This window comes from Piliocolobus tephrosceles, unplaced genomic scaffold (assembly GCF_002776525.5).
Source record: "Piliocolobus tephrosceles isolate RC106 unplaced genomic scaffold, ASM277652v3 unscaffolded_41410, whole genome shotgun sequence".
Lineage (NCBI taxonomy): Eukaryota > Metazoa > Chordata > Mammalia > Primates > Cercopithecidae > Piliocolobus > Piliocolobus tephrosceles.
In genome coordinates this window covers 1-10,988 of record NW_022325878.1, presented here as the reverse complement: position 1 = coordinate 10,988, position 10,988 = coordinate 1, and the positions used below count along the sequence as shown (strand labels likewise).

The following is a 10,988-nucleotide window of genomic DNA, read 5'->3' as shown; positions in this document are numbered from 1 at the left end:
CCCTGGCAACCACTGTCCTACTCTGTTTCCATGAGTTTTGACTTTTTTAGATTCCACGTATAAGTGACATGCAGTATCTGTCATTCTGTGCCTGGCTTGTTTCACTTAACATAATGATTTTGGGTTCATCCATGCTGTCACAAATGACAGGATTCCCTTCGTTTTCACAGCTGAGTAATATTCAGTTGTGTATACACACCACATTTTCATTAAACACCAACACATATTTAGGTTGTTTCCATATCTCGGGTACTGTGAACAACGCTGCAATGAACATGGGGGTCCAGGTGTCTCTTTGAGCTTCTGATTTCATGCCCTTTGGATATACACCCAGAAATGGGGTTGCTAGAGCACATGGTAGTCCTGTGAATTTCGAGGAACCTCCAGAGTTTTCCACAATAGTTGTACTAATTTACCTTCCCCCCAACAGCACACAGGGTTCCCTTTTCTCCACATCCTCACCAACACTTGCTCTCTTTTGTCCTCTTGGTAACAGCCATTCTAACTGGAGTGAGATGAGATGATGTCTCATTGGGGTTTTAATTTGCATTTCTCTGGTGCTCAGTAATGTTGAGCATTTTTTCATACATCAATTGGCCATGTTTGTCTTCTCTGGAAAAATATCTATTCAAGTCCTTTGTCCATTTTCAGTAGGGTTGTTTTTTAGTAGGGTTTAGAAGGTTGTTTTTAGTAGGGTTTTTTTTTCTATTTTAGATACAAAGATATTATTAGATATATGGTTTGGAAAATATTTTTTCCCAACCTGTAGTTTTGCTGATTTTTTCCTTTGCTGTACTGACACTTTCTAACTTTGAAAATGGTTAAAGTAACTGACAGTGTATAAAATTAAAGTTACTTATTTTCATTATGTGGAGAAGAAGGACTTATCCATCCCAGGAATCAGTATTAACCCAGTACCCACTAAAACAAGAGGGATTTTGCCAAAAAACCCCATGGGACTCTTTGGGCCGCAGTTTCCTCATCTAAAATTGGGACAGGTAAGCTGTGAACCTGATGGCAGCCATTCCGGTCTACTGAGGGCCATGCTTTCTCACCGCCTGAGGCAGGTGCTCCCGTCCTTACCCTTTACAGGTGAGGAACCACGGCTGGGAGAGGCCATCACCCTCACAAGGTTATATCAAGGCCTGTGTCTGAACCGCTATTCTATAATACCTTTATTTTCATTAAAACAAAGAAACTCTAAATGAAAGTTATTCATTTTTATAAATGAAATAAGTAGAAATTAGAGTCCTACCCTGTGGCAACAACAGTGTTCTTTGCTCTTATGCGATGGATGGACCCGTCCTCTATGCACAGTGCGATGACACCACGGCACTCCCCGTTCTCCATCAGGAGATCCAAGGCAAAATACTCCACAAAATAGCTAGTATCATATCGCAGAGACTAAAAGAAAGGAAAAAAAAGGGCAAGAAGTGTTAAGCCAACCTTTGAGGTTTTAAGGTGGTATTTGCTCGTGTGAATAGGTGAAAGAACCTGATCCAAATGGACCAGGTAAATCCAAGGAGATCAGCAACAGAGTCAAGGACACTGTCAGAGCCCGAGAGGCATTCCACACCGAGCAGCACAAACAAGGCAGGTGCACTAGAGAACGCAGCAGCAACAGCTCCTATTTTGGTGACACATTTCCTATTTCTACACAACCCGAAGAGGCACTCCACACTGTCTGGTGGCCACAGGCAGCTCCGCTCAGAGTTTGATGCCAGAGTGAGGTCCACAGACCATGGGGTCACAGCCCAGGTGGGAGCTGCTGGCAACACATAACCACTTAATTAATTAAAATAAATCAAACGTTCAGCTCTTCAGCTACACCTGCCACATTAGCAACAGCCACATGTGGCTGGCAGTTCCCAATGTGGATGGTTGCAGACAAGCAGACTGCAGCACTGCAGAAAGGTAGGCACTGGACAGCGCTGCCCGCCTGGACCTGCTATTCCCTCAGCCGGTGCGAGGTGCCCTCGTAAGCCTGGGCCAGCTCCCCACATGACAGCTCCTGCTCCGGACGGACCTGCTTTCTCCTCCCACCACACACTCATCCCTGCACTCAGCCACAGAGAAGGCACTGGTGTTCTCACAACTCGCAAATTAATGGTCTGTCTCCATTCATCAGAAAACAACAAAGTTCAGAATGTTGAATATTCTGAATCGATACCATTCAGAATATTATTTGGCCACGCCAAAGTTGACCCTGATTACCCAGTAACTATTGTCACCTCAAGTCTTTGTCCAGTGATAACAATTAACATTAAAACAATCCATGGCCAGGTGTGGTGGCTCATGCCTGTAATCCCAGCACTTTGGGAGGCCAAGGCGGGTGGACTGCCTGAGCTCAGGAGTTCGGGACTAGCCTGGGCAACATGGGAAACCCTGTCTCTACTAAAATACAAAAAATTAGCCAGGCATGGCGGTGTGCACTTATAGTCCCAGCTACTCAAGAGGCTGAGGCAGGAGAATCGCTTGAACCCAGGTGGCTGAGGTTGCAGTGAGCAGAGATTGCGCCATTGCACTCCAGCCTGCATGACAAGAGTGACACTCCATCTCAAAAACAAAGCAAAACAAAACAAAACAAACAAAACCAACCCATTCAGGAACTCAGAGGTGGTAAAACAGCCTTAAAATACTTTTTTCATTTTTTGAGACAGGTCTCCTGTTGCCCAGGCTGGAGTGCAGTGGTATGAACATGGCTCACTGTCTCAAGTGATCCTGGTCTCAAGTGATCCTCCTGCCTCAGCCTCCTGAGTAACTGGGATTACAAGCATGTACCACCATGCCCAGCTAATTTTTAAACTTTTTGTAGAGACAGGGTCTCGCTATGTTGTCCAGGCTGGTCTCAAGTGATCCTCCTGCCTTGGTCTCCTAAAGTGCTGGGATTACAGATGTGAGCTATTGTGCCTGGCCTGCTTGCTCTTTTCTTATATTTGAGTATCACATATCCCAAGTTAAAAACCTAGTATATAAGATTATCAATTCAACTTTCCAAAATGGATACAAGAAATAACATATTGCCTTAGAGACAGCTTCTCACAGCACATGCCTCGTCCTTTCACATCAACAGTCGCTGCATGTGTCCTACACCGCTGTTCTCTGTTGCTTTTTACATAATCTCTGGCGGACTCACTGGGCACGCTAACCCATTCCCCGCTGTCACCGTAAGCCCCAGCACTACATGTCCTGTCTCAGGTGGGCACAGGGCAGTCTTACCCTTCCATATAAGGTGTGCAATAGTGAGTGGCCGGTCCGATCAGCCACACAGCAGCACCGATGGGCCTGCCCGCCCTTTCCAAACTTGAGGCTCTGTCCACCAAATGCACGCTGATAAATCTTCCCATCTTCAGTTCTGCTAAACGGCATGCCGTAATTTTCCAGCTGTGAAAGATAAAAACAAACAAAAACCTTATTACCTTGAAGGAGTCAAGATATTCATAGCTCATCTATACTGAACAACTTTAACACAAATCTGCAAACCCAAAGTAACCTATTTTATGAAAATGTCAACACTTCATCAAAGAGAAGTCTTCTTGTTACGTGTAATGCATAGTTCGTGACAGAAAATGACTCCTCTTGTGAGCTTTGCTCATCACCATTCTTTCGGCCGGCCACATCTGCCTCAATCGCTTACATCCTTTCCAGGACTCTTTTTGACTAGAAACAGACCACGAGGGCGCCCAGAGCCTCCCACCCATTACCTCGACCACGGCGGCGGGAGCCTGCTCTGTCATGTAGTGGATGGCATCCTGGTCCCCCAGCCAGTCGGAGCCCTTCACGGTGTCATAGAAATGCCACCTCCAGTTGTCCTCCTCCATGTTCCCCAGAGCAGCGTTGATTCCTCCCTGGAAACACCAACCACTCCTTACAAGCCACAAACAGGAGCCCCAGCTTTGTCTTCCAGGCCCAAATCCACCCACTGGGGGATTCAGAGAAAGCCAACTCCTCACGCAGTGACTCCCAGCGAGGGCTGACCTCAGCGGAGGAGCAGCGAGGCCCGACAGATTCCGGGTCACAATCCTCCCCAGCTCGCCCAGTGATTCAATCCCTTAGCCTCAGTCTCCTCATCTGTGTGGTGGAGACAGAGGGAGCTCCAGGAAGGGCAGACCGCAGCCGTGAGGGAAAGGCTACCTGTAATATGCTTATTACCTAACATATCTGGCACAGAAAAGGTACTCAACAAATCTTTCCAGATAATGGTATTAACAAATCTTCCCAATGGCATTTACGGGCATGTGTTAAAGACCAGAAGTGCTTCCTCCCAAGTAATAAGCTCCACACTCAGAGTCGCACTCCCCTGTACCCCTACTTCCTTTGGCTGTGTGTGCCCACCACCGTCTTACTCCTCAGAGAGTCCCAGAAGACAGCAGCACGGGGACAAATAAAACCCTTGTCCTTTCCTTCCCCACCCTAAATTCTGATTCCTCCTCTTTAGATGATCTCCTTTTCTTAAGGTGTTGGGGCGGTGGGGGTGGGTGGGGAGGAAAGTAGGCGAGATGGTCAAAGAAAACCCAAGTGTGACTGGAGTCCCAACTAGGAGTGACAACAAAGCTCCAGCCCTTCAAAGTCTCCAGGGAACAGGCTCCAGGGAAAGACCGCTGAGAGGGTAAGCTGAGTGAGCAAGACACAGCAAGAGGCCATGTGGCTGGAGCATGGGGAGAAGGCAGGAGGCTGCCCAGGTAGAAAGCACAAGGCTGTGTGGGACCTGCACAGAGTGGGAGCACGGTGGGGCACCTTTCTCTTACCTGCGCTGCAACAGTGTGTGACCTGGTAGGAAACAGCTTTGTAACACATGCTGTATTAAACCCTGCCTCGGAAAGGCCAAATGCAGCTCGCAAGCCTGCCCCTCCAGCGCCTACCACCACTGCATCAAATTCATGATCCACTACTGGATACTGAGCAGAAATCTGGAAAAGAAAAATTCACCTGTCAATCACGTGCTCCACTATGCCAAACACGAAGACGCTTGTTACAGTGAAGGAGCTTGACAAAGACAAAAGGACCACCTGCTAGGCACACAGGGCCTCCATCCTGTCCCGGGGCTGAGCCCTGAACAGTGCGGGGAGAGGGGGGCACATTCGCACGTGGAGAAGGGACCGACAATCAGATTCTATGAATGGTAGAAGGTCTGTCGCGTGGGATCAGACTGGGGACCACAACTCTACTTCAGGGCCTGTGCTTATGGCTGAGAAGGTGCCAAGGAATATTCAGTCGCTATTGTGAGCTTATGAGAAAAGAACTTCTCAGCAAGTTTCAGTTTTCCAACAGAGAGAGAACAGGCACACTGAATACCAAGGAACCCACACCTGAGTGGCCCACGGTCCTAATTTCAGTAGGAATTTTATCATCTATCACAGCAGATACTGTTCACTTTAATTTATTGCTTTATTTGATCTAAATTTAAATCTAGTTTATAGATACGTTAAGAGATATAAGTAAACGGCCGGGCGCGGTGGCTCAAGCCTGTAATCCCAGCACTTTGGGAGGCCCAGACGGGCGGATCACGAGGTCCAGAGATCGAGACCATCCTGGCTAACACAGTGAAACCCCATCTCTACTAAAAAAATACAAAAAACTAGCCGGGCGAGGTGGCGGGCACCTGTAGTCCCAGCTACTTGGGAGGCTGAGGCAGGAGAATGGCGTAAACCCGGGAGGCGGAGCTTGCAGTGAGCTGAGATCCGGCCACTGTACTCCAGCCTGGGCAACAGAGCCAGACTCCATCTCAAAAAAAAAAAAAAAAAGAGATATAAGTAAAAATGCTAACATCTATGTTTGTGTTTGTACTTGCAGTTAAGTACTACTACACTGAAAATAATTTCAGCATGCATTGGATACCTATGATAAATTTTTCTCTTATGTCTATGACTCATATGAAAAGAAACTGGTATAGATCCTTACCCCCAAGCCAAAAAATCATTTATAATGGAACAAAAGGCATGAACTTACGGAATCTGAAACTTTAGCAGATGCCCTCTTGTTCCCATCAACAGTGAAGTGAAAACCTCGGGTTCCTGTTTGCAACACTGTTGGCCACTGGTGACACAGAAGACACAGATGCAGAGGGTTAGTGTCCTGAAGGAACAGATGCTATGGGGGACAGTAATTTAAACTTCCCCTTGCAAACTGTTCCCCTTCTTATGTTCCCAGGTGCCCCTGTGCATCCAGGGAGCTCAGCTGAGACTCTCTACTTAACCCTGAAGGGCAGCCCAAGGGGCAAGGAAGGACTGAGCCCCCGGTCCTCCTTTCCACCCCGACTCGGCACTCCAGAAAACCAGGATGAAGCCTGTTTCCAAACAGGATACTCACTGACTCAGATACGACATGAAAAAGGCACACTTCCTCTCTAAAGTCTTAATTTATGCTACTTAGTGGAGAAGGGGAAGACATCTATATCGTATTACTGTATGTGGTATTTTGCAAATAATGAAGCATTTTAACTGGCTCCATCATAGCCCTTTCCACATTACAGTTCCAGTCGTCCATGAGGGCCTGAGGTCAGTTCAAAAGGCACTGGACACTGAATCAGGAGATCTGTATTCTGGAGCAGTAAAAGCTGACAGCCCAGAGGGACGAGGTGTCATCCCTTCATCACACAGGAGGACGCTGGATGCACACTCTCCCCTGCCTGGCTGCTCCTGGCTTTTTCCTGGCCAATGTCTACAACTTGACACATCTTGCTGCTTAAATTTTCCATCTTAGAAATCTTTACCCAAGAAGACTGGTTTTAGTGTTTAGTTTTTAGTGGCTGTGTGTAAGAGGTGACACTGTCCATGTGCTAAGGTTGGCCAGTCATTTAGAGGATACATTTTCCATTCTGCTGGGTGCATTTTAGAAGACCACTGAATAGTCTCAGAAATATCATAAAGAATAGTTTTAGGGGCTGGGCGTGATGGCTCATGCCTGTAATCCCAGCATTCTGGGAGGCCAAGGTGGGTGGATCACCTGAAGTCAGGAGTTCAAGACCACTCTGGCCAACATGGCGAAACCCCATCTGTACTAAAAATTAGCCAGGCATGGTGGCAGGCAGCTGTAACCCCAGCTACTTGGGAGGGTGAGGCAGGAGAATCACTTGAACCCAGGAGGCAGAGGTTGCAGTGAGCCTAGACTCTGCCACTGCACTCCAGTCTGGGCAACAGAGCGAGACAATGTCTCCAAAAAAAAAAAAAAAAAAAAAGAAAAGAAAAGAAAAAAAAGCTTTAGGAAATAAATACACTCAGCAATCAGAAGAGGGGATGTGAGAGATGCCTTCGAGTATTTAGAAATATTTGCAATTCAGAAATTACTTATTATGTGGAATAAAAAATTATTCTCCCTTTCTCCAATTTCTAGTCTGTTTTCATTGACATAAGCTAATTCAGTTTGTTTTTTCTTTTTTCAGAAAATGAACGAGAAAGAACAAATATTCTTCTACCTTAACATAATTTTTGACATGGTAAAATCATATTTTAAGAAAGAAGTCTTTGAAATAATTTTAATACAAATGTTCTTGAAACTTTTGTAAACTGCCCTATTAACACAGGTAACAGCACCAATAACAACAGTGTATTACACCAAATGTAAGTAGAAACAGTGAGATCACTAAATATTTATTTGTTCTTTCCAGTATGCTGACGTGGAATACCCACTGCCCGCCCCCCACCACACACACACAGAGCCAGCTTAAAAGGGGCAGCTCCCATAACACAACCGTGAACAAATTATCACGCTATCCTCCTGGGGACAAGGACACTCACCCTCTGTGTCTAAATCTAATCTGGGGCAGAGTTTTGAATTTGAAAGCCCAACTTTAAGCCAATTTCAGTCTTTAGATAAAACTGAAAACTAGTTTTATCACAAGAGTAGTCTTGTGTGCCAATTATCAATTTTTTTAGGAGAAACTATCAAACATTTCCTCTAAGAAAAAAATGGGGAACATATAAAAGGAATATTAGACCTTGCTTAACAATATGTAATTTCAGACGGCTGAATTAGGAGATGGAGGGGGAAAAGAAAGAAGTGCAGAGACATTAATCCCGCAATCTACCAAAGTGAGGGGTCCTCATCCAATCAAATGCAACTATAAATCATGAGCAAGAAACTCATCTGCATGTGCAACCCATACAATCACAGAAGCAGCCAGCGAAGAACCTAAACACGCATGACCGTATCAGGAAGAAGCAGAAGTAGGGTAGTGAACTAAATCCCCTCTCCAGGCAAGAAGTCTAAAACGGATAAAAATGCACCTGCACATCCGCTAAAGAAACAGCGGTCTTACAAATACCAGGAGTTGGTATCAGAAACAGGAATTGCTTTCATGGAAAATGAACTGGGGGCAGTGGTATACTCACTGATTCTTTTACAACTACGTGTAATTATTCTCACTAGAATTTTACTGTTTATTATTTTAAAAACGGATACTTAAAATACAGTTCAGCCAGGTACAGTGGCTCACGCCTGTAATCCCAGCCCTTTGGGAGGTTGAGGCGGGCAGATCACGAAGTCAGGAGATCGAGACCATCCTGGCTAACACAGTGAAATCCCATCATTACTAAAAATACAAAAAAATTAGCTGGGCGTGATGGCAGTAGTTCCAGCTACCGGGGAGGCTGAGGCAGGAGAATGGCGTGAACCCAGGAGGCGGAGCTTGCAGTGAGCCAAGATAGCGCCACTGCACTCCAGCCTGGGCCACAGAGTGAGAATCCCTCTCGGAGAAAAAAACAAATACAGTTCACACATGGTTACTGTGCACAGGCTGTGAGCCCTGGTTCACAAGAGCACCACCAAAGGTTTCAAACATTACCCACAGAAACCCACTAACCCCACGGAAAGACGGAACCTCAGAGAGGATTCAAGTAGGTCGGCTGGCTCTGGATCCTGGACTTGGCCCCTATCTAAAGACCCTTGGGAAAAATCTCTGAGACTCCCAACTGATATTAACATCCAGGTTTCATATCAAAACCAAGTCACAATTTTTCAAATAAATCAGCAAAAACATCATGAAGAATGCAGAATGGAATGCCACTATTGTTACACTTATCCCAAGAAGCAAAGCAAACGTTTACTACTATAATGGCCTAAATAATGTATTTCTAGAACATGATTAAACACATTCAGAACAATCCATTCAAAGAAATCAATTTGTCCTAGAACCCATATACTGGTTATTCATATTAAGGGATTTGAAAAACTTCACCTGAAGTAAGCAGTTAACCCAGTAATTATTTAAGTTTCTTGGTTTTACTTTTCCTCTGATTAAACTGCTTTCGAACAGTTTGCAAGCTGTGTCAGTGCACCGGGACATAAAAAGAAACCAAAAGCAAAATAAGTCTGAAAAGTTCGTCACTTGAAATCAGCTGTAAATATAGAATGATCAAAACACCACAGAACTGGCCAAAATGAGGTTAAAAAATTCTCTCTGGACTTTACTGAAATTGTCCTCAGCATCTATTTTCCAAACACATTTCACAGTTGGCTATTATGAATTTTTTTTCTGCTAATTTGACTATGCCGTTCCTTTGTAAACTCCAATTCTTCAAGAATAAAAGCCTATCTGAAATGCCGATAAATATACTGCTTGCAGGCAGAATTTCTATAGGAAAAGCTAACTTCATAGATAAAAAGACTTTTACAAAACCCAAGACTAAATTTTGGTTCAATTTTGCTATCTTGCCATCTTGTCTGAGGTGCCTCCGCCGCTGGCGGGGTCTTAGGCTGCAGAAGGAACACTGGGCACCATCTGGGTTGAGGACAAAGGCACCAGCCCTTGCTTTTCTCCAATCACAAGCTAAGGTTTCGCCTAAAAAGCCTCACTGACCATGGGCTTTACTTTCTGCCTGTGGACGCCCTCCAAGCAGCTCTTAAAAGCCCAAGATGCGGCAGGGGTCTCTGCTCAGTCAGCACCAACCACAGCAACACACTAGAACGTTTACATGCTTTCTGATGTTGACAGGACGGCAGTATGACTAATCTTCACATTTAATTCAAGGAGGTTTTTAATAAATATTTCAAAAAGGAGAAAATTGCACAATTACAGGCATAATTCAAATCAATATTGCTGAACGACTTGGTTCCCACTGAGAATTTTACTCTGCAATTTAAAATTACTTCATAATTAAGGAGGTGGGTGGGTAAGTTCATTCAAAAGAACCAAGCAATGAAACCTATCCAATTCAGCTTGATTAACTAAAACCCTAGAAGGCCGATTCCGAAGATGCAATCGTAGAGGGCACATTCAGACAAACTCACAAACTCAGAGAGCAAGGGCTCAGGGAAGTATAACCCTGACCATCATCCTGGACTCAGCCGAGCCCGGCCCTCGAGGCACTCAGCGCACAGGCAAGCACAGGTCCCGGCGTCCTCGCCCGGTCAGCGCGCTGAGCTCTCCGTCTGATTTTTAAAAACTGGTACAGATGGCCGGGCGCGGTGGCTCAAGCCTGTAATCCCAGCACTTTGGGAGGCCGAGGCGGGCGGATCACGAGGTCAGGAGATCGAGACCATCCTGGCTAACATGGTGAAACCCCGTGTCTACTAAAAAAATACAAAAAACTAGCTGGGCGAGGTGGCGGGCGCCTGTAGTCCCAGCTACTCGGGAGGCTGAGGCAGGAGAACCCGGGAGGCGGAGCTTGCAGTGAGCTGAGATCCAGCCACTGCACTCCAGCCTGGGCGACAGAGCGAGACTCCGAACCAAAAAACAAAAAAAAAAAAAACTGGTACAGCTGCTCTTAAACACTGACACATTTTCAGTGGCACAAGAGCCATCAAACACGACCCAAAGTTGAGACCCTTAACTTACAAGGTCCCGAAGTAGACATGCACAAGATTTGCGCTTTCCGGAAAGCAGAACTGCAAGTCTAAGCTCCGGCGCGCAGCGCTTCCCACCGGACACCCACCTGCCGAGCCCGGCCACTCCTCGCACCCACCCGGGCGGTTTCGCCCGCCCCACCCACGGGCTGCAGGCGCCCCCTCGGGACAACCCGCACAGGGGGCGGCAGAGGCCCAGCCCAGCC

At 46.1% G+C, this 10,988-nt stretch overlaps 1 protein-coding gene across 1 annotated transcript; it reads right to left on the bottom strand.

Annotated features, from left to right (window-relative positions):
- Nucleotides 1-1,191: 1,191 nt before the first annotated feature.
- On the bottom strand, nt 1,192-6,090 carry LOC113223450 (succinate dehydrogenase [ubiquinone] flavoprotein subunit, mitochondrial; the record flags this gene model as incomplete). The annotated part of the gene is made up of 5 exons (XM_026452926.1): nt 1,192-1,404; nt 3,220-3,384; nt 3,705-3,848; nt 4,749-4,910; nt 5,950-6,090. Coding segments are annotated over 5 exons (765 nt in total), but the record flags the coding sequence as incomplete, so codon positions are not given.
- Between the last annotated feature and the right edge of the window lie 4,898 nt (nt 6,091-10,988).